The sequence below is a fragment of the Euprymna scolopes genome, chromosome 21 (genome assembly GCF_053919585.1).
Source record: "Euprymna scolopes isolate OS-2025 chromosome 21, ASM5391958v1, whole genome shotgun sequence".
Classification (NCBI taxonomy): domain Eukaryota; kingdom Metazoa; phylum Mollusca; class Cephalopoda; order Sepiida; family Sepiolidae; genus Euprymna; species Euprymna scolopes.
In genome coordinates, this window is record NC_136502.1 from 93,811,746 (window position 1) to 93,837,040 (window position 25,295).

Sequence of the window (25,295 nt, forward strand, 5' to 3'; positions counted from 1 at the left end):
AAACATTAATTACTTCACCCTCAACTGGGCACTTTTCTACAGGGTGGGGTCGTTTTATTTTCGCCGATATTTTCGAAAGTCATCTCCTTTTTTCGATTTACTAGTTTTTATTTAAACCTTCGCCACTTCCGATTTGGCAATGAAACAGCAAAGAGATAACTTTATTTTTTCAAGTTTTTCCCCTCCTTCGCAGTACGGGTTCAAGCCTGTCTGCCTACTTGTTATATAGGGGTCTTATTCAGAGAGAGTCTTAAGGAGAGAGTGAGAGGGATGTTGTTGTAGTAAGAGTTCTAGAGAGGAATGTTGTGAAAAAGATTGTTCGTTCCGTGTTCGTGTTATGACGATTCATATATATTAAAAATATGTTCATTCTTAGGTTAATAGATGTGTTGCTATGTGAAGCTCTTAGAGTGAGGAGATAGTGTTCAGACAGTCTTAGTGTAGATATGAGATGTAGATTCACATTGTTGATATGAGATGTGTATGTCACGACATTTTATAACACAGACATATAATAACAATTCACTTTACCTTTTTGTAAGAATCACAAACACAAAGACGAGCGTTATCAAAACACATGATGGGTTTATTTCTTCACGGCCGGCCGTGGTTTTCTCACCAAGAATTCAAAGCTTCACATTTTAGTTTCAAAGTGACCGTCTCGCTTCCTAGACGTTCGAATTCCCAGACCCTCTCTGAGTTTTTCACTGACTAACTATCTAACTAACTAACTAACTAACTAACTCTATATTGATAAATCCATGCATGTCCGGCCACGTGAGCAAAATTCATGTGTTTCAACGTGCACGACTTTGCACGTCTTCGACATTATGATTTCCCAATAACCTATTTTTTCTTTGATGTTTTTACAAAGGAATTCAACCTACATATCTAATTTATTTAACCCATATTTTATCATCCACATTCTTTCTAACAATTGAATAGTTTATTTATTTATTTCATCAGAATTAACAATTTACTGGACATTCCATTTAAACCTATTGTTATTTAAAACTTATATCCAAGGTTCGATTTCTGCTTTCTCTCATTTTATTTTCATTTTAAGTAATCTCTCTATTTTTATACTTACATTAAAAGGGAACAGCCCTTATCATGTAACATAGTACTTTTGGATTTTTTTTTTGTTCACAACACACCTCCAAACACCCGGCCAACGACGGACAGCCAGGCTAGTAAACAATAAAACGAAATGTAGTTATTGTCTTCCATACAATTTAGTATATCGATTGTCAGTTTATTTAGTACTTGACGTTTTTTACCTATATCTCCATGTATTTTAGGATACGTATGCACTTTTAGTAAAAAGAAAAAGGAGAAAAGGTTAAATGTTTTTATTCAATGTCTTCAAACAATAATTTTATTGATTATCTTTGAAATACTTCAAGAAAAACTTCTATTTATCTTTTAAGGGACTTTTACATTTAATTTCTTCTAACTTACAAATTTCGCTAAAAGAAAAAAAAAATATTTTTTTATAATCGCCGTGATAGCATTTTTCACTATGTTTTTTTGGTATTATTATACAAACACCGTGACAGCGAATTAGTAAAATCTTTTACGTAGTATTCTGTTACGTTTCGGTGTGCTGAACACGAATCTGAAAACTGGGTTAGGGTTAGGGTTAGGGTTAGGGTACATTTTTTTCTACTAATTCGCTGTCACGGTATTTGTATAAATTTACCGTTTTTTTTTCATATAAAAGTATATTTTCCTTTTAGAAATTAACATAAGGTTTTTATTTTTAAACTCAAATTTACACAGAAACTAATAAAAACAATGTATGATAAATCACATACACCACGGCCATTTTACACGTACCTAACAGTTACATTTAATATATCTAGTTATTATATAAAAGAAACGTTGTCTTTGTGTTTGAGTTCGTTCCTATCAACTCGGTACGGCTGGGCCGATTATTTTGAAATTTCGTGCGAAGGTACTTGAAATGTCTAGGAGTGTACTTACGAAGGTTTTGTATCGGAATGTCTCCGATAAATGTTCAAAATCGATAATTGAAACAAGCCGATTGAATAACGAAGTCCAATTCTGACCACAGTTAACACTTTTATATAGCTTAACATCACAGGTGCCTTTGGGAAGTTTTATCACCGCACAAACTGAACAGCACAGTCTAAAAATCAACTGCAGGTACTTTTCTAAGACAAGGACCCGTTTAAAATTAATGTTCCCTTTTAGAGCACAACTGAACCATAATATTTTACTTTGACCGTTTAACTTTAATTCAAGTAATTATGTAAAAATAATTCCATAACATAAATAGTCGACTCTTTGATAAAACAGGGGCGCGCTCGAAATTAATGTTTCTCTTGGGGGCACAGTTGAACCATGATATTTGATTTTTGCATTTTACACTTTGAAACATGTCACTATTTCAAGATAATTTTATAAAATCAACATAAAGTTCTCTAGAGTCCAATTTGGGAATTCTAGGTGCTGTATGTGCTTTCCGCTTATCTCGGCATTTTTTCCAGTCGTCCTGAACCTCTACTTGTAACTGGTATTCAATAATGTCGACTCAAAATGGCTGTGGTTGGAAATTGCACAACTCTTGCCACAAAAATTTCACGCGTAGACACCTTTACAGTGCGTATCCATATCCTGTCAAGACTGAAGGAAGCATGTATGTATGTATGTATGTATGTATAAGGAAATTGATTCGGTGTTGCCTGGGAGTCATAATAATTATGTTACAGTATTATATATGAGAAGAGATATATAATAATATTAAAAAAAATACACGATTTTCCTTACAAAAATGGTGCGTTTAAACGTAGCATTGCCAGGAAGAAAGAACTTCTTTTGTCATTTATTATTGCGCGATATACTAGACAAAGTACATGGTGCGGCCCTGGAGCCATAATATTCTGATATATCTTTGTTTAGATAATCATAACGCTGGGCATTCACTTAGGGTAAATCCTAAGGTTTATTTACAAAGGATACAAAGTCACTGAGGGGGTGGGGTATGTGGAGCTTCTTCCTGATACACCGCAGGGTGGAGGTCCTCACCTAGAACAGTCAATCAATCGATTTGATTGGAAAATGGGTTATTTCACCGACTTTGATGAAATAAAAGCCAAGGAGGGTTGAAAATTTTATGATACAAATTCAATCCTAGAAAACGTCGTCCCCCTCCCGATTGCTAGTGATAGAAATCCTATCTCGTTACACCTGATAAAATTACAAAACAAAATATATTTTTTACATTGTCATTAAGTTTTTGCGTGTTTGTATATCTTGTTCAAACTCGAAAATACACAACACAAATAAAAAAATTGGTATTTATTTTAACCGGCGTAACCCCGGATTTTTAATATCTCAAATTTAAAGAGGAATTCCTTCTTTTTGGGTTAAGAAGTAAACACGAATTTTAATGTTATCATGTAGTAATACAGGCAAGTCCGTATTTGAAATTTCTATTTTCAAATTAATAGACGTTGATTTCAGATCTTATTATTGTTCCTTAACGTACTCTGTACGAGCGGGGAGTGTATGTGTGTATGTGTGTATGTGTGGGTATGTATGTATGTATGTATGTGCATGTATGTATGGATGTACGTATGTAAGGTCATGCCATATGCTACTGATACCATGTAACCCAGTACTACCTGCCTCATGGTCGTGTCACCGGGGACAAAACTGGTTCCCCAACCAGACTTGTTTGGTGAGTAGGGTGGCTAGTCTCCCTGGAGGATTAAAAACAAGACCTTCCAAAGGGCGAATGAACCCTTTTTCTGGATTAACGGCCAACTCGCACCGTGTATATTTGCGTGTATGTATATATGTGTTGGGGTAGAAAGGGCTCCCGTAATCCATGGTGAAGGCAACCTTTCTAGGAGAAGAAAATCTCTGATATAAAAAAAAAACAATAGGGCTGGAGACTCGTACCCGCATTAAGCTGGTCTGCAGTATAATTTGTTGCTGGCTAGCTTGCTCTTGCTTGTTGCTGGATCTAAACATTTTGAATCGAGAGACTTAGCTGTCGTACAAAGCTAAGACTCTGTAACATCATCTTGTATAGATACTCCCTCAGGTATTTAGGCTCATGGACTTTTAGTGTCTGAGGGAGTGGCACTCGTCTGACAAGACGTTGCGATCATCATATGTTTCCGTCTGTATGTATGTGTGTGAATGTATATGTATGCATGTGTGTATATGCATTAGTGTATGTATATGTGTGTGTATGTATGTATATGTGTATGTATGTATGTGTGTATGTATGTATGTATGTATGTGTGTATGTATGTGTATGTATTTGTGTATGTATGTGTATGTATGTATGTATGTATGTATGTATATGAAAATTGATTCGGTGTTGCCTGGGAGTCATAATAGTTATGTTGCAGTATTATATATGAGAAGTGATATATATATAAAAAAAAAAATACTCAATTTCCTTTACAAAAATGGTGCGTTTAAACGTAGCATTGCCAGGAAGAAAGAACTTCTTTTGTCATTTATTATTGCGCGATGTACTAGACAAAGTACATGGTGCGGCCCTGGAGCCATAATATTCTGATATATCTTTGTTTAGATAATCATAACGCAGGATATTAACTTAGGGTTAATCCAAAGGTTTATTTACAAAGGGTACAAAGTCACTGAAGGGGGTGGGGTATGTGGAGCTTCTTCCTGATACACTTAGAACAGTCAATCGATCGATTTGATTGGAAAATGGGTGATTTCACCGACTTTGATGACAATAAAAGCAAAGGAGGGTGGAACATTTGTTGATACAAATTCAATCCTAGAAAACGTCGCCCCCCTCCCAATTGCTAGTGATAGAATCTTATCTCGTTACACCTTATAAAATTACAAAACAAAATATATTTTTTAACATTGTCATTAAATTTTTGCGTGTTTGTATATCTTGTTCAAACTCGGAAATACACAACACAACTACAAAATTGGAATTTATTTTAACCGGCGTAACCCCGGATTTTTAATATCTCAAATTTAAACAGGAATTCCCTCTTTTTGGGCCAAGAAGTAAACACGAATTTTAATGTTATCATGTAGTAATACAGGAAGGTCCGTATTTGAAATTTCTATTTTAAAATTAATAGACGTTGATTTCAGATCTTATTATTGTTCCTTAACGTACTCTGTAGGAGAGGGGAGTGTATATATGTGTGTGTGTATGTGTGTATGTGTGTATGTGTGTGTATGTATGTATGTATGTATGTAAGTATGTATGTATGTATGCGTGTGTGTATGTCAGGTCATGTCAAATGTTACTGGTACCATGTAATCCAGTACTACCTGCGTCATGGTCGGGTCACCGGCGGCTACACATGTTCCCCCACTAGACTTGTTTGGCGAGGAAAGGACGGCTCATATCCCTGAAGGATTAAAAAAAAAAAAGACCTTCCAAAGGCCGAAGGAATGTTTTTTCGAGATCAACAGCCAACTAGCAGCGTGTGTTTTTGCGTGTATGTATATATGGGTTGGGGTTGAAAGGGCTCCCGTAATCCATAGTGAAGGCAACCTTTCTAGGAGAAGAAAATCTCTGATACAAACAGCAAAAAGCGGGAGACCAGTACCCGCATTAAGTTGGTCTGCAGTTTAATTTGTTGTTGGCTAGCTTGCTCTTGCTTGTTGCTGGATCTAAACATTTTGAACCGAGAGACTTAGCTGTCGTACAAAGCTAAGACTCTGTAACATCATCTTGTATAGATACTCCCTCAGGTATTTGGGCTCATGGACTTTTAGTGTCTGAGGGAGTGGCACTCGTCTGAAAAGACGTTGCGATCATCATATGTTTATGTCTGTATGTGTGTGTGTATGTATGTACGTGTATGTATATGTGTATGCATGTATGTGTGTATATGCATTAGTGTATGTATATGTGTGTGTATGTATGTATATGTGTATGTATGTATGTGTGTATGTATGTGTGTATGTATGTATGTATTTGTGTATGTATGTGTATGTATTTGTGTATGTATGTGTATGTATGTATGTGTGTATGCATGTGTGTATGTATGTATGTATGTATGTATGTATGTATGTATGTATTATGTGTTTATGCATGTATGTACGGCATAATCATGTTGACACACCGGTTCCCGTCAAATCACTGAAGTTCAGCAACGTTGAGCTCGGCTAGTACCAGATGGGTGACCATTTGGGAATTCTAGGTGCTGTATGTGCTTTCCGCTTATTTCGACATTGTTTTCAGTCGTCCTGAACCTCCACTTGCTACTGGTATTCAACGATGTTGACTAAAGAGAGGTGTGGTTTAAGATTGCGCAACTCTTGTCATAAAAATTTCACGCGCAGGCACCCTTACCGTGCTTACTCATAGTCTGGTCAAGGCTGAAGGAAGCCTTTATGTATGTATGTATGTATGTATGTATGTATGTATGTATGTATGTAAATGAAAATTGATTCGGTGTTGCCTGGGAGTCATAATAATTATATTGCAGTATTATATATGAGAAGTGATATATAATAAAAAAAAAATACTCAATTTCCTTTACAAAAATGGTGCGTTTAAACGTAGCCTTGCCAGGAAGAAAGAACTTCTTTTGTCATTTATTATTGCGCGATGTACTAGACAAAGTACATGGTGCGGCCCTGGAGCCATAATATTCTGATATATCTTTGTTTAGATAATCATAACGCCGGATATTCACTTAGGGTAAATCCAAAGGTTTATTTACAAAGGGTACAAAGTCACTGAAGGGGGTGGGGTATGTGGAGCTTCTTCCTGATACACCGCAGGGTGGAGGTCCTCACCTAGAACAGTCAATCAATCGATTTGATTGGAAAATGGGTGATTTCACCGACTTTGATGACAATAAAAGCGAAGGAGGGTGGAACATTTGTTGATACAAATTCAATCCTAGAAAACGTCGCCCCCCTTCCTATTGCTAGTGATAGAAATCCTATCTCGTTACACCTTATAAAATTACAAAACAAAATATATTTTTTACATTGTCATTAAGTTTTTGCGTGTTTGTATATCTTGTTCAAACTCGAAAATACACCATACAAATAAAAAATTGGTATTTATTTTAACCGGCGTAACCCCGGATTTTTAATATCTCAAATTTAAAGAGGAATTCCTTCTTTTTGTGCCAAGAAGTAAACACGAATTTTAATGTTATCATGTAGTAATACAGGCAAGTCCGTATTTGAAATTTCTATTTTCAAATTAATAGACGTTGATTTCAGATCCTATTATTGTTCCTTAACGTACTCTGTACGAGCGGGGAGTGTATGCGTGTATGTGTGTATGTGTGTGTATGTATGTATGTATGTATGTATGTATGTATGTATGTATGTGCATGTATGTATGGATTTACGTATGTAAGGTCATGTCATATGCTACTGATACCATGTAACCCAGTACTACTTGCCTCATGGTCGTGTCACCGGGGACAAAACTGGTTCCCCAACCAGACTTGTTTGGTGAGTAGGGTGGCTAGTCTCCCTGGAGGATTAAAAACAAGACCTTCCAAAGGGCGAATGAACCCTTTTTCTGGATTAACGGCCAACTCGCACCGTGTATATTTGCGTGTATGTATATATGTGTTGGGGTAGAAAGGGCTCCCGTAATCCATGGTGAAGGCAACCTTTCTAGGAGAAGAAAATCTCTGATATAAAAAAAAAACAATAGGGCTGGAGACTAGTACCCGCATTAAGCTGGTCTGCAGTATAATTTGTTGCTGGCTAGCTTGCTCTTGCTTGTTGCTGGATCTAAACATTTTGAATCGAGAGACTTAGCTGTCGTACAAAGCTAAGACTCTGTAACATCATCTTGTATAGATACTCCCTCAGGTATTTGGGCTCATGGACTTTTAGTGTCTGAGGGAGTGGCACTCGTCTGACAAGACGTTGCGATCATCATATGTTTCCGTCTGTATGTATGTGTGTATGTATGTATGTGAATGTATATGTATGCATGTGTGTATATGCATTAGTGTATGTATATGTGTGTGTATGTATGTATATGTGTATGTATGTATGTGTGTATGTATGTATGTATGTATGTATGTATGTGTGTATGTATGTGTATGTATTTGTGTATGTATGTGTATGTATGTATGTATGTATGTATGTATGTATGTATGTATGTATGTATATGAAAATTGATTCGGTGTTGCCTGGGAGTCATAATAGTTATGTTGCAGTATTATATATGAGAAGTGATATATAAAAAAAAAAAAATACTCAATTTCCTTTACAAAAATGGTGCGTTTAAACGTAGCATTGCCAGGAAGAAAGAACTTCTTTTGTCATTTATTATTGCGCGATGTACTAGACAAAGTACATGGTGCGGCCCTGGAGCCATAATATTCTGATATATCTTTGTTTAGATAATCATAACGCAGGATATTAACTTAGGGTTAATCCAAAGGTTTATTTACAAAGGGTACAAAGTCACTGAAGGGGGTGGGGTATGTGGAGCTTCTTCCTGATACACCTAGAACAGTCAATCGATCGATTTGATTGGAAAATGGGTGATTTCACCGACTTTGATGACAATAAAAGCAAAGGAGGGTGGAACATTTGTTGATACAAATTCAATCCTAGAAAACGTCGCCCCCCTCCCAATTGCTAGTGATAGAATCTTATCTCGTTACACCTTATAAAATTACGAAACAAAATATATTTTTTAACATTGTCATTAAATTTTTGCGTGTTTGTATATCTTGTTCAAACTCGAAAATACACAACACAACTACAAAATTGGAATTTATTTTAACCGGCGTAACCCCGGATTTTTAATATCTCAAATTTAAACAGGAATTCCCTCTTTTTGGGCCAAGAAGTAAACACGAATTTTAATGTTATCATGTAGTAATACAGGAAGGTCCGTATTTGAAATTTCTATTTTAAAATTAATAGACGTTGATTTCAGATCTTATTATTGTTCCTTAACGTACTCTGTAGGAGAGGGGAGTGTATATATGTGTGTGTGTGTATGTGTGTATGTGTGTATGTGTGTATGTGTGTGTATGTATGTATGTATGTATGTAAGTATGTATGTATGTATGCGTGTGTGTATGTCAGGTCATGTCAAATGTTACTGGTACCATGTAATCCAGTACTACCTGCGTCATGGTCGGGTCACCGGCGGCTACACATGTTCCCCCACTAGACTTGTTTGGCGAGGAAAGGGCGGCTAATATCCCTGAAGGATTAAAAAAAAAAAGACCTTCCAAAGGCCGAAGGAATGTTTTTTCGAGATCAACAGCCAACTAGCAGCGTGTGTTTTTGCGTGTATGTATATATGGGTTGGGGTTGAAAGGGCTCCCGTAATCCATAGTGAAGGCAACCTTTCTAGGAGAAGAAAATCTCTGATACAAACAGCAAAAAGCGGGAGACCAGTACCCGCATTAAGTTGGTCTGCAGTTTAATTTGTTGTTGGCTAGCTTGCTCTTGCTTGTTGCTGGATCTAAACATTTTGAACCGAGAGACTTAGCTGTCGTACAAAGCTAAGACTCTGTAACATCATCTTGTATAGATACTCCCTCAGGTATTTGGGCTCATGGACTTTTAGTGTCTGAGGGAGTGGCACTCGTCTGAAAAGACGTTGCGATCATCATATGTTTACGTCTGTATGTGTGTGTGTATGTATGTACGTGTATGTATATGTGTATGCATGTATGTGTGTATATGCATTAGTGTATGTATATGTATGTGTATGTATGTATATGTGTATGTATGTATGTGTGTATGTATGTGTGTATGTATGTATGTATTTGTGTATGTATGTGTATGTATTTGTGTATGTATGTGTATGTATGTATGTGTGTATGCATGTGTGTATGTATGTATGTATGTATGTATGTATGTATTATGTGTTTATGCATGTATGTACGGCATAATCATGTTGACACACCGGTTCCCGTCAAATCACTGAAGTTCAGCAACGTTGAGCTCGGCTAGTACCAGATGGGTGACCATTTGGGAATTCTAGGTGCTTTATGTGCTTTCCGCTTATTTCGACATTGTTTTCAGTCGTCCTGAACCTCCACTTGCTATTGGTATTCAACGATGTTGACTAAAGAGAGGTGTGGTTTAAGATTGCGCAACTCTTGTCATAAAAATTTCACGCGCAGGCACCCTTACCGTGCTTACTCATAGTCTGGTCAAGGCTGAAGGAAGCCTTTATGTATGTATGTATGTATGTATGTATGTATGTATGTATGTATGTATGTATGTATGTAAATGAAAATTGATTCGGTGTTGCCTGGGAGTCATAATAATTATATTGCAGTATTATATATGAGAAGTGATATATAATATTTAAAAAATACTCAATTTCCTTTACAAAAATGGTGCGTTTAAACGTAGCCTTGCCAGGAAGAAAGACCTTCTTTTGTCATTTATTATTGCGCGATGTACTAGACAAAGTACATGGTGCGGCCCTGGAGCCATAATATTCTGATATATCTTTGTTTAGATAATCATAACGCAGGATATTCACTTAGGGTAAATCCAAAGGTTTATTTACAAAGGGTACAAAGTCACTGAAGGGGGTGGGGTATGTGGAGCTTCTTCCTGATACACCGCAGGGTGGAGGTCCTCACCTAGAACAGTCAATCAATCGATTTGATTGGAAAATGGGTGATTTCACCGACTTTGATGACAATAAAAGCAAAGGAGGGTGGAACATTTGTTGATACAAATTCAATCCTAGAAAACGTCGTCCCCCTTCCTATTGCTAGTGATAGAAATCCTATCTCGTTACACCTTCTAAAATTACAAAACAAAATATATTTTTTACATTGTCATTAAGCTTTTGCGTGTTTGTATATCTTGTTCAAACTCGAAAATACACAACACAAATAAAAAATTGGTATTTATTTTAACCGGCGTAACCCCGGATTTTTAATATCTCAAATTTAAACAGAAATTCCTTCTTTTTGTGCCAAGAAGTAAACACGAATTTTAATGTTATCATGTAGTAATACAGGCAAGTCCGTATTTGAAATTTCTATTTTCAAATTAATAGACGTTGATTTCAGATCCTATTATTGTTCCTTAACGTACTCTGTACGAGCGGGGAGTGTATGTGTGTATATGTGTATGTGTGTATGTGTGGGTATGTATGTATGTATGTATGTATGTGCATGTATGTATGGATGTACGTATGTAAGGTCATGCCATATGCTACTGATACCATGTAACCCAGTACTACTTGCCTCATGGTCGTGTCACCGGGGACAAAACTGGTTCCCCAACCAGACTTGTTTGGTGAGTAGGGTGGCTAGTCTCCCTGGAGGATTAAAAACAAGACCTTCCAAAGGGCGAATGAACCCTTTTTCTGGATTAACGGCCAACTCGCACCGTGTATATTTGCGTGTATGTATATATGTGTTGGGGTAGAAAGGGCTCCCGTAATCCATGGTGAAGGCAACCTTTCTAGGAGAAGAAAATCTCTGATATAAAAAAAAAACAATAGGGCTTGAGACTAGTACCCGCATTAAGCTGGTCTGCAGTATAATTTGTTGCTGGCTAGCTTGTTCTTGCTTGTTGCTGGATCTAAACATTTTGAATCGAGAGACTTAGCTGTCGTACAAAGCTAAGACTCTGTAACATCATCTTGTATAGATACTCCCTCAGGTATTTAGGCTCATGGACTTTTAGTGTCTGAGGGAGTGGCACTCGTCTGACAAGACGTTGCGATAATCATATGTTTCCGTCTGTATGTATGTGTGTATGTATGTATGTGAATGTATATGTATGCATGTGTGTATATGCATTAGTGTATGTATATGTGTGTATGTATGTATATGTGTATGTATGTATGTGTGTATGTATGTATGTATGTGTGTATGTATGTGTATGTATTTGTGTATATATGTGTATGTATGTATGTATGTATGTATGTATGTATGTATGTATGTATATGAAAATTGATTCGGTGTTGCCTGGGAGTCATAATAGTTATGTTGCAGTATTATATATGAGAAGTGATATATAAAAAAAAAAAAAATACTCAATTTCCTTTACAAAAATGGTGCGTTTAAACGTAGCATTGCCAGGAAGAAAGAACTTTTTTTGTCATTTATTATTGCGCGATGTACTAGACAAAGTACATGGTGCGGCCCTGGAGCCATAATATTCTGATATATCTTTGTTTAGATAATCATAACGCAGGATATTAACTTAGGGTTAATCCAAAGGTTTATTTACAAAGGGTACAAAGTCACTGAAGGCGGTGGGGTATGTGGAGCTTCTTCCTGATACACCTAGAACAGTCAATCGATCGATTTGATTGGAAAATGGGTGATTTCACCGACTTTGATGACAATAAAAGCAAAGGAGGGTGGAACATTTGTTGATACAAATTCAATCCTAGAAAACGTCGCCCCCCTTCCTATTGCTAGTGATAGAAATCCTATCTCGTTACACCTTATAAAATTACAAAACAAAATATATTTTTTACATTGTCATTAAGTTTTTGCGTGTTTGTATATCTTGTTCAAACTCGAAAATACACAACACAAATAAAAAATTGGTATTTATTTTAACCGGCGTAACCCCGGATTTTTAATATCTCAAATTTAAACAGGAATTCCCTCTTTTTGGGCCAAGAAGTAAACACGAATTTTAATGTTATCATGTAGTAATACAGGAAGGTCCGTATTTGAAATTTCTATTTTCAAATTAATAGACGTTGATTACAGATCTTATTATTGTTCCTTAACGTACTCTGTAGGAGAGGGGAGTGTATATATGTGTGTGTGTGTATGTGTGTATGTGTGTGTATGTATGTGTGTAAGTATGTATGTATGTATGTATGCGTGTGTGTATGTCAGGTCATGTCAAATGTTACAAGTACCATGTAATCCAGTACTACCTGCGTCATGGTCGGGTCACCGGCGGCTACACTTGTTCCCCCACTAGACTTGTTTGGCGAGGAAAGGGCGGCTAATATCCCTGAAGGATTAAAAAAAAAGACCTTCCAAAGGCCGAAGGAATGTTTTTTCGAGGTCAACAGCCAACTAGCAGCGTGTGTTTTTGCGTGTATGTATATATGGGTTGGGGTGGAAAGGGCTCCCGTAATCCATGGTGAAGGCAACCTTTCTAGGAGAAGAAAATCTCTGATATAAACAGCAATAAAGCGGGAGACCAGTACCCGCATTAAGTTGGTCTGCAGTTTAATTTGTTGTTGGCTAGCTTGCTCTTGCTTGTTGCTGGATCTCAACATTTTGAACCGAGAGAGGGACTTAGCTGTCGTACAAAGCTAAGACTCTGTAACATCAGCTTTGTATAGATACTCCCTCAGACATTTGTCTATAAAAATGGTTCTTTAACGATGGAAAGTTTTGACGTGTGGAGGCTTAAAATGCTGGAAGCATGTAATAATTGATCTCAACGACCGTCTTCAGTGTCATGCCTGCTTGAGCGTGTGAATTCAGCGGTAGGACTAAAAAAAAAAAGTCATTTTTGGGCTCATGGACTTTTAGTGTCTGAGGGAGTGGCACTTGTCTGACAATACGTTGCAATCATCATCAAGCATGTATGTACGGCATAAACATGTTGACACACCGGTTTCCGTCAAATCACTGAAGTTAAGCAACGTTGAACCTGGATAGTACCAGATGGGTGACCATTTTGGAATTCTAGGTGCTGTATGTGCTTTCCGCTTATTTCGACATTGTTTCCAGTCGTCCTTAACCTCCACTTGCTACTGGTATTCAACGATGTTGACTAAAGAGAGGTGTGGTTGAAGATTGCGCAACTCTTGTCATAAAAATTTCACGCGCAGGCACTCTTACCGTGCGTACTCATAGTCTGGTCAAGGCTGAAGGAAGCCTGTATGTATGTATGTATGTATGTATGTATGTATGTATGTATGTATATGAAAATTGACTCGGTGTTGCCTGGGAGTCATAATAATTATGTTACAATATTATATATGAGAAGTGATATAGAATAATAAAAAATACTCGATTTCCTTTACAAAAATGGTGCGTTTAAACGTAGCATTGCCAGGAAGAAAGACCTTCTTTTGTCATTTATTATTGCGCGATGTACTAGACAAAGTACATGGTGCGGCCCTGGAGCCATAATATTCTGATATATCTTTGTTTAGATAATCATTACGCAGGATATTCACTTAGGGTAAATCCAAAGGTTTATTTACAAAGGGTACAAATACGAGAGTCTATCTCGCTCGGTGTCTTCGAACTCTCTAATACCGGAGGAGTATATCTACAATATCTATCTTTTTGTCCAGAGGGGTGCTAGGTCATTCCATTATAACATATTTGTAATACAGTATCGTGTCTGATATGTGGAATAAGCCAGTCAATGCAAAGTGCTCAATATGCTGGATTGAGCAGATATATTTAAAGATTGCATTTCATCACAAAAACATTGCTGTTCTTTATTATAATATTTTATACAAGAAAATCCAGTCGGCGTCGTCCCGGAATCATAATAGTAATAGTACAGTAGTGCATTTCATAGATCGTACATAGTGATCCAAAACTGTTCAATAAGTTAGATAGAGCAGGATTGTTTAAATGCAGTTTTGCTTGGGAAAAATAACCTTTCCTTCTTTTGTTATGATATTGCATACTGAACAAAGAATACAGTGTTGCCCGGGAACCAAAATAAAAATAATACAGTAGCATATATGAGAACTAGTGTAAGTTAAAAATACTCAATATTTTTGATAGAGCGAGTATGTTTACATGCCGCGTTGATAGAAAAAATTACGTAACTGCGTATTTGTTATATTATTTTATACAAGAAAAAGTAATTGGCGCTTAATTTTTATGAATACATACATGTTTTAACAAATGGGATACCATATATCAAGGCCTGGAGATTACTCGAGGATAAGGGTTAATGTGTGTATGGTAGACATTCGTACAATGACGTAGTAATCGTTTGTGGTTAAAATTTGCGATAATTAGATTATTTACGAGAACGGTTCAATAAGAGCTTGTTTACGTAGGAGTTGAAGACGATAATATTGTAGTCAGTTGAAAAGCAGACCAGCGAAACAGAGTTCCACAGGCGGGCAGTTCTGGGAAAAAAGGTTTGTTCATGGAATTTACGTTTAGGTTTAGCCACCGATAGAGAGTGGGGGACATTTGTTTTCACTAGACGAGTGTTTTTTTTTTTTTGTGGAAGATTGGCAGTGGGAAACCATAGATTGAAGCTCAGTCGAAAACTTGTCATGAAAATAACGATAGAGCAGAGACAAGTTCGCAACGTCTCTTTTGCGGGAAAGAGGTTGCAATTTGTAAATAATAAAATGTTTTTATATTTTTGTTTATTTATTGCTTTATATTTAACTGAAAACAATGTTAAATTTTAACGCCCCCCCCTTAGTAGGGGGAGACTTATATTGGTCTGTCATATAAACCTTCTGAATTATCGTCCATATACTCTTCGCTCACTAACTAGCTACTATATAGTGTTGCCATCTTTCTTCGTGTATTCTAAATTAAATGGTGCGTCTACTACTAGTCTCTCGCTCCTAGACAAGGTTAAAAAAAGAGTCGCCAATCTGATAGGCCCTGAACTGGCATCTAAGCTTCAGCCTCTGTCCCATCGATGAAACGTTGCATCCCTCTGCTTGTTCTACAAGTATTTTAATGGTGAATGCTCTGACGAACTGCAGACACTTGTGCCCCCACGACGCAGACACCCTCGACAAACCCGACAGGCAGCTAAATCCCACCCCCATACAGTAGAGATCCCTAGATGTAAAAGATCTTTCTACTCCAGTAGTTTCTTCCCCAGAACCGCTAGACTCTGGAATTCCATTCCAAGATTCTGCTTCCCTAACTGTACTGACATGCAGAAGTTCAAGTGCAACGTGAATCGACATCTTGCTGCCCAAATCCCTACATAGTGCCCCAGTAGTTGCTGACCCTGATAGTAGCCCCCTACACCTGAGTGGCAATGTGCCTTGTTTGGGGTGAAAATGTAATAAAAAAAAATGTTTAAATGCAAATGTATAAACACAATTATGTAAATGTATAAAATACACGCATCATGTAAAGGTATAAATTAAATGTAAATGTAAATGTATTAAATACGCATCATTAAATGTATAAAATACATACATTTATCTAAAAAGCAAGCAATTATGGAAATGTATAAAAACGAAACCAAAAAACTATGTAAATGTATTAAATACGCACCATTAAATGTAAATGTATAAAATACAAACAATTATATAAAAGACAAGCAAATATGGAAATGTATAAAGTACAAAAACTATGTAAATATATTAACTACGCACCAATTAATGTATAAAATATATACTATTATAAAATGCAAGCAATTATGGAAATGTATAAAGTAAAAAAGAAACGTAAATGTATCAAATACAAAATATGTGAAAATATCTGAAATACATACAATCATAAAAATACATAAAATACGTTTATCTATAAAACACACTAATATATGACAATCAATTTTAAAAATCAACCAATTGTTGCAAAAGTTCTCTTTCAGATCTGTCGGTGGCATGAGAATGGACAAAGGTTGGTCTTGGGTGACCATGTTGGCAGCTTTTGGGACTCATTTTTCTTGCGGAGGTTTACAGTACACAGCTGGATTCATTCGCGTTATTTTATTACAAAACGCTGATGAAAATGAGAAACGTTATATTACATGGATTACTTCAATGTATTCCGGTATGATATATTTATTTGGTAAGTTACAAGAAATTCCTCCATTATAGATTATGTAGACTACAGCACTATTTATTAGTTTTAATTATATATATATATATATATATATATATATATATATATATATATATATATATATATATATATATTCCCGAAATGATGAAACACTAGTGTCTCTAGGTGTTTAATTATTATAGTAAATAATTATGCCAGCCCCTAATAAATAATTATGCCAGAGTCTAGAGACTCGAAATTTGATATACGAAGTACTGAGGTTTGTGAAAATCTTTGTAATCGGGTTTCGGCCAGAAATTTGGCTGTTAAGGGGTTAAAGTTCAATGATTTGACCTTTGAGAACTCTATAAAACTCCTCTGACAATTTTGGGTATAAGCACTTGAAATTTTAGATATAAGTTCCTTGGACATGGATCTAACTTAATAGCTTGATTTGGGCCCAAAACAGTAAATGTTTAGGGGTCATAATACGGGTCAAATTAAAAAAAAATGACCGCTGCGGTCTCTACCAAATTACTCAGACAATTTCTGGTCTAAACATTTGAAATTTTACATAAAGGGTATTCAGAGATACGGCAAGCTTTTTAATCGGTTTGGTTCGAAAATTTGAGCTACCAATATATAAATGTATGTCTGTATGTTTGCATGCCTGCCTAAAACTTTCGACAGAGGCGACGGATTTTCACATAAAAATCTGTGTTGCTTGAAAAAAAAATTGAAGAAAATTCAGTTTCATCAACATAAATGTTTTTATATGGATTTTGTGACCATGGTTTTATGTACATATTAATCAGCATTAAATTAGCTTTACAAAGATATCAAACATGACCATATTGTGAAATACCAAAATGTTTTTTATATGAAGTAGCAGGTACTATATTCCGCCATTTTGAATTTAGCCCACTTCTTTAAAACGCTTTTAGGAATGGTTCCAGTTCAAAACCCATCATGAAATTTGAAATATATATTGTCATAAGATAGACAAATCTTTTGTAAAAATTTGAAAAAATTCAAATAACGTTTTTTGAGATAATTGAGGTTAAAGGTCAAGGTCAAGGCCAACTTTTAAAAATTTGACCTTGAAAAAAATATCCGCAAATAAAATGGTAGATCTATCCAAGTACTTTAGAATGATATATAAATGAACTTTGTAGGCCCATAAATAACAGAGATATCGTCTTTTAAAGTTGGTCACTTTTCCATAAAAATTCATATTTTTTAAAAAGGTCAAGGTCATATCTCAGAAATCCCTTGACCTTGAGATGTGTAACAGGTGCCATTCAATTCCTATTATGGAGATCTATAAGTGTAGCAAATTTGAAAAAAATCCGTGTCAGACATGGTTTTACCCCTGTCGATTTGACATGGAATGAGCCATATATATATATATATATATATATATATATATATATATATATATATATATATATATATATATATATATATATATACGTATATATATATATATATATATATATATATATATATATATATATATATATATAATTGCTGTACCCGGCCACGCGTTGCTGTGGCTCAGTTTGTAAAAATGGAACACATTCCTCATAAAAAATTGCATTTTGTATTGTTTATTTATTTTATTATTTTTGCAATTTTTTTTTATCGATAAAAGTTGTTTCCCCCCCCCCCAAGAAAAGGTGAATTATTTACCATAAATTGTTAGGTGAAAGTGTTTTGGGGTTTTTTTTTCAGGAAAACTTGCGCTTTTTTTTAAAAGAAAGTTGGCAGTAAACATTTCTTTTTGAAAACAGAATTTTTATTATAAAAAGAAAAAATGAATGCTTTATATGAACACTGTAAATAGTTAGGTGAAAGTAGAGAAAAGTTAGAATTTTTTTTTCATGAGAATATCCAATTTTTTTTTGTCAATAGATGTTAAGAAAATAAACAGAAAAAAATACTCCCATCATTAATTAATTATGTAAAAAAAAATAAAATAAAATATTGATTTAGTGTTTCAACATTTGAAAAACGCTCGGCTGAATCCGGTGATTGCCGGTCGAACCCTAAACTAATTGGAATGCGGCATGGGGGGTTAAATTCTGCATGAGTACCATTCTTTTTAATTGTGTCTTTTGTTCAATTTTTTGGGCGGGCTTTTAGAGCTAGCAAACTAACAAATTTAATCAAACTGCAAAGAATTCAACAATTAAATAATTTTAATAAGTGCCCAGCATCTAAGACAAATCCTAATAAATCAAGCCCCCTTATTGGAAACACTGAAGGGAAGAACGAAACCAAATTATTGCCAGTATGTTTGGGAGAGGTTCTATAGGTGTATTAGAAAGTGGCCATTAAAAATGATGATCAGAACCTTAATAATTCAACTTACTATTTTTTAAGCTTATAACTACTTGAAAATATAATTCAACCCCTATTTTTTTCAATTAAAGGAGCAAAGACCGAATTTTAAAAAAATAACAGGTTTAATAACAAATTATGCAATATTTGTTTCTTTAAAGCGGTTTTCTTTTAAAAAAATATAACGAAAATCAACATATTTTGACTTGCTTATAAATATATGTATATATATAAATGCCAAAAAATCACTTACCTAAAAAATACTATTAAATGAGTAGTTCCATTCTTTATTGTTAAGAATTTATCCATATTTGTATTTTAAATTCCATGTATTTTTTAAATAAAAGGATTTTTTAAAGCGAGCGCCCTAGAAAATTGCATTTTTGTAACGTGTTTTGCGCGAAGCGTTAAATAGCTGCTGCTGCCAAAATGAAATTTATGAAGTATGATTTCGGCCAAGGGCATAAATAATGTCTCTTTTTTATTGCGTGTGTTAACCAAAATTAGTATTTTTCATCCTCCGTAGTTAAAAAAAGAAACGCACATTCACTAGAATTTCTCTAGAACAAAAAATCCGCTTAATCGATTTAAAAAAAATTCTTTTAATGAAATACACGAGTTTTTGATTGATATATTTTAATACTTCTTTATCAACTAATTGTTTTTTAAATATATAAAAAAAGAAAACATTCAATGAAATAGAAAAATTTGCCGTCAGCGTCTGGTATTTACTTGACGATGTAAGCATAACACGGGCTTTCATTTTTAAAAAAATCAACATGGGTTTTTTTGTTAAGTTTTACACTTTGGATTTTACAGGTAAATTTCCAAAAATCTATTCTTTTTTTTTGTTTTAAATTATAATGTTTTCTTTATTGATCTTTTATCTTCAATTTGTGATATATAAACATTTGGCACATAAATTAATTGTACCTGTACAGTTTAGTCAACGAAGTTCTTCGAAAAAAAATTTCACTTAATTTCATCAAGTAGTTTTTTTTACAGCGAAAAAACAATTTGTTATGATACCGAGCAAAATGTTCGATTTTTAGGAAGAAAAGCTAGTATTAAAGATGGGGAGGGGTGCCAGCGCGTTAACTGGAGTTATCTCCCTTTGGCATTTCTAAAATTCAAACAATTTTTTTTTTAAATCCAAGATGGCTGCCTTCAACGCACTCTCATAAAAAGGTGTTTTTTCCGCTGTAAAAAAAAAAACAAAAAAAAACTGCTTGATGAAATTAAGTGAACTTTTTCCGGAGAACTTCGTTCCATAACGGATACATACAATTTAAAAAATTTTTTTCGATATTTTCTTTTCTTAATGTCTTGACTAAACTGTACAAGTACCAAATTAATCATTAAAAAATTTGAAAAAAAAACGTTTGTCTAAAATATTATATTTAGTTTATTGAAAAGAGCATAAAATTTTACATTGACCCTGAAAATATCGTAAAAATTGAACCAATAGAAAAATTTTGATCAATTTTTTAATTTAAAAAATTGAAACATATTGAACTCGTAAAATTCTATTGCTTTTATCACGTAAAAAATGGCTGCATGAAGGCACGCCGGCATTTTGTAAACATTTTGTAAACACTGTTTTTTTCTTAATAAAAAATAATATTTCTATTATTTTTTTAAACAACTTCAATAGTTTATTTTGGAAGTATATTCCATACAGAAAATAAACAACGCATAATACAACTTTTTGTATCTCGATAACTAATTATTTCTGCAAAATTTCAATGCAATTTTCGTAGTCAGAATAGTCGAAAACCTTTAAAGTTGTCATTTAAAAGAAAATTGTGGACGTTGGACCTAATCTAAAAGATACCCAAATTTCTAATGCACCTAGAAGTTCTATTTTTTTCAGTATTTTAAGCAGATTTGTCACTCAGCTACCAGATTTTTATGGGTCGCTATTTTTGCCATATTTTTGTTAGGTGAAAGTTTTGTTTGTTTTTTTTTTCAGGAAAACTTGCGCTTTTGTTTTAAAGTTGGCAGTAAACGTTTCTTTTTGAAAACAGAAGTTTTATTATAAAAAGAAAAGGTGAATTCTTTATATGAACACTGTAAATAGTTAGGTGAAAATAGAGAAAGTTTGATTTTTTTGCAAGAGAATGTACAAATTATTTTTTGTCAACAGATGTTAAGAAAATAAACAAAAAATACTCCCATCATTAATTAATTATGCAAAAAAATAAATAAAATGTTGATTTAGTGTTTCAACATTTGGACAACGCTCGGCTGAATCCTGTGATGATGGCCGGTCGAACCCTAAACTAATTGGAATCCGGTGTGTGTGGGGGGAGGGGGTAAATTCTGCATGAGTACCATTCTTTTTAATTTTGTCTTTTGTTCGATTTTCTGTGTTGGCTTTTAGCGATCACAAACTAACAAATTTAACCAAAATGCAAAAAATTCAACAATTAAATAATTTTGCTCAGCTTCTAATACAAATCCTAGTAAACCAATCCCTCTTATTAGAACACTCAAGGGAAGGACAGAACCAAATTATTGCCAGTATGTTAGGGAGCGGTTATATATATATATATATATATATATATATATATATATATATAATTTTTTTTAACAATATTTTAAGCAGATTTGACACTCAGCTACCAGATTTTTATGGGTTGCTCCTTAACTTACGATAAAACTTGCGAAGTATGCGCTTGTTTACGGTTGTTGTAAAAATGAATGGAAATTTAAATTTCGTTCCATTTTAATTTTTTTTTTAATTGTGCTTCTCCCAAACAAATATAATCAAAAGAATAACATTCAACAATTGTACTTTATATATAAAACACGAAATATTAAAAAAAAAAAATAACGAAAGAGAAATAATTCTATTTTTAAACGAAAACTGTAAGTTTTGTATATAAATGTTCCGTTTAATGATGTCACGTGATGGCACGCGGTGTGAAATAATTGTCCACAAATAAAACAAAAATGGCCCATCCGTACAAAGAAAACCACCTATTTATTATAGAAGAATTACGTATAATGTTATAATTAAAAAGAGATATATAAAAACACGCATGGGTAGATTAAACATATTGTACTAAAATGCCGAATCAGTCATTCCAGTGGTTATTTAGACTATTAATTACGAACGAACCAAGAGTTACATTTATATATATATATATATATATATATATATGTATATATATATATATACCATTATATATATACCATTATATATATATATATATATATATACCATTATATATATAATGGTATATATATCATTATATATATACCATTATATATATACGATTATATATATTTTATATATATATTATATATATATATACCATTATATATATACCATTATATTATATATATATATACCATTATATATATACCATTATATATATATATAATTATATATATATAATTATATATATACACCATTATATATATACCATTATATATATACCATTATATATATATGTGTGTGTGTGTGTGTGTGTGTGTGTGTGTGTGTGTGTGTATTGCAACATTTAAAAATCAGCTTGTTTTTTTTTTTTTAAAGAAATTCGATCGCTGTTTTGGTTGTCAAAAGAAAATGCTTGTTTATTCCAGGCCCCATTGCCAGCTTCATTGTGTATAAATATGGTTGCCGAATGACAGTCATTATTGGCGCATCGTTGGAAGTCATCGGCTTTATCATTTGTTTCCTTGCTCATGACATTTGGATCTACATAATTTCATACAGCCTTTTGGCAGGTAATTTCTTTCATTATATTACCTGTATTACCTGTGGTATGGTTTAGATGAGTGGGATATTTCTTTTTATAACTTAGTCGTCTTTCGTTATTTCTCATTTGTTTTCAGCTTTTATTTGATTGCACTGAATTGGAGAATCCTTGCGTTTCCTTATTATTTAACTCAGAACTGTAGGACCACAAGTCATATCTGTAATTTATCTTTTTTTATATTGTGTTGTGTGAAAATGTCGTAGTCCTAACGAAAGAGGAATGCAGCAATTTTAAATACAGATCAGTTGTGTTAGTAAGAGGATGTCATGGTTTAAAGCAAAAAAGAGTATAAATATTTTCAATCGAAAAGGTTATTTATCAGATCTCCCTGCTTTCTTTATGTTTTTAAGCCTCCCGACAAAAGGGGGTGGCCATGTAAATCCACACTAGTCAGTCCGTCTGTTCGTTTGTCCGCACATTTCTCAATAACTACGCCTTGGAATTTTTGGAAATTTTGCACAAACATCAAACATGATATTTATTAAAAACAAATGATGCCTTGGATTTCTATAAAACTTTCTAAAAAGTTGTAACTGATTTCTATATAATTTTGTTGTTCTATACTTCGCGATATCTCTTGGGTGTGCCCCAGTGGCTGTTTTAGGGCTAATAAAAACACTCCAATTTTGGGAATAATTTACCATATTTGTCCAATATTTTCTGTGTATGTCTATTTAGCAGTTTTGCATGGTGCTGAACTCAAATTTAAATATTTTAGGGTCTTGGGGACTTTTGGGGCTAAATGGGAGGGGGGTAAAAATAATGGACTTTGTCATTTCTATTTTTGCATTGTGCAGAACTAAAATTTACATGGATTTTACAGGATTTGACGTCCCGTGGGGACTTTTTGGGCTAAATGGGGTGTATCTGTTCAAACTCGAGAAATGTTTCTCCGATGAATCCAAATAATACGAATAACCAATCCTCATCTCAAAAATTCAGAAACTGAGTCATTTTTTTTATTCTTCATTCATTTTCGTTCTCTCTCTCTCTCTCCCTCCCTCTCTCTCTTTCTCTTTCTTTCTTTCTATCTCTCTCTTTCTCTCTCTCTCTTTCTCTCTCTCTTTCTCTTTTTTTTGCTAGGAAATGTTATTTGTTTTTATTGAATAGTCATAAGCATATATTGTATCTTTTTACCGGTGGTAAAATACGAATTCGGTGATTTTGGAAAAAATTTTCTTATTAAATTACTTTCCATGTGAATCAGGCCTGAATTATAGGACAAAACTCCTCGCCCTTCTTCATATATGACTTATAAAATTAAAATATTGATCAGGATTAAATATTCAAATCGATGATATTAATTGAAATAAAAAAAACTTTTTTCTTAAAATACGAACAAATATCTTACATAAATGACTGGCTAAGCAGTTTTAAGTATTTAGATTTTGTTAAGAAGTCTATGAAGACTAATAACATAGGGGATAATCTATATTTACTTATCACTAAAATTATTGTAATAAAGCTCTAACTGAATAGATAAAGTAGTGTTTCATCCGTTAAGTCCAAAGTAGCTGAGCAGCGGCTTGATTCCCACCAGTTTTGGCAAATAGCAAACAGAATCCTGAACAGAAGCGTGTGCTCTACCCAACTATCATCAATGGACCTGAGGTAATCTCGTCAGCATCAGACAAAGCCAAACTCTTTGCCAAGAACTTTGCAGCTAATTTTACCCTTTGTGACCAAGGCCGCCAACCTCCAATATTTCCTCCTGTATCAGAAAACACGCTATGTGATATACGTATATCTGTACATGATGTTGCCAAGCTAATCAAAAACCTTGATTCCAGTAAAGCAACTGGCTCTGATGGTATTCCAATTATAGTACTCAAAAAACTTCAACCTGAACTAGCTCCCATACTTACAAAACTGTTTAAATGTTATCTTAAGGAGAATAGTTTCCCATCTCCCTGGAAAATTTCATCAGTATGCCTTGTATTTAAGAATTCTGGTGATCGCTCAGCCTCCTCTCAGTACAGGCCAATAAGTCTCCTGTGCGTCATGAGTAAGTTGCTGGAATCTGTGTTAAATACAGAAGTAATCAACCATCTCAACAAAAATAACCTTCTTACTGACACTCAATATGGTTTCCGTTCTGCTAGATCTACAGCAGATGTGCATACAGTTATATCTCATAGGATTAGCAAATCTCTCGACGGAGGCAACCTTTCTAGGGCAATTGCTCTTGACATATCTAAGGCCTTTGATAGGGTATGGCATAAAGGTTTACTTCACAAGATCTCTAGCTATAGTATAGCTGAAAATGTCTTCTCAATTATTAAATCATTTCTTTCTCATAGGTTCATAAGAGTAGTAGTTGAGGGGCAAAAATCAGAAGCTCACAGTATTAATGCTGGTGTCCCTCAGGGGTCCATCCTGGGCCCAACTCTTTTCCTGATGTACATTAATGATCTTCTAAATCACATCCTTACATCATTTGTAGACATTTATGCTGATGACACTACCATTTATGGTAGCACATCTAAGACAGTAAACGACCAAGTTCTCTCCGATTCACGCTCCT

At 34.2% G+C, this 25,295-nt stretch overlaps 1 protein-coding gene across 3 annotated transcripts in view; it reads left to right on the plus strand.

The window, feature by feature from the left end:
• LOC145242589 (monocarboxylate transporter 9-like) overlaps positions 1 to 25,295 on the plus strand; it is a 76,089-nt gene that overhangs the window by 5,561 nt on the left and 45,233 nt on the right. The window contains exons 2-3 of one of the 3 annotated variants that reach the window (XM_080105690.1): positions 16,478 to 16,688; positions 22,596 to 22,739. In XM_080105690.1, the coding sequence (XP_079961816.1) occupies positions 16,502 to 16,688; positions 22,596 to 22,739 (331 nt within the window). In that variant the 5' untranslated portion in view covers positions 16,478 to 16,501. The remainder of the gene's footprint in view (positions 1 to 16,477; positions 16,689 to 22,595; positions 22,740 to 25,295) is intronic. The other 2 variants (XM_080105691.1, XM_080105692.1) reach the window with 2 other exon arrangements.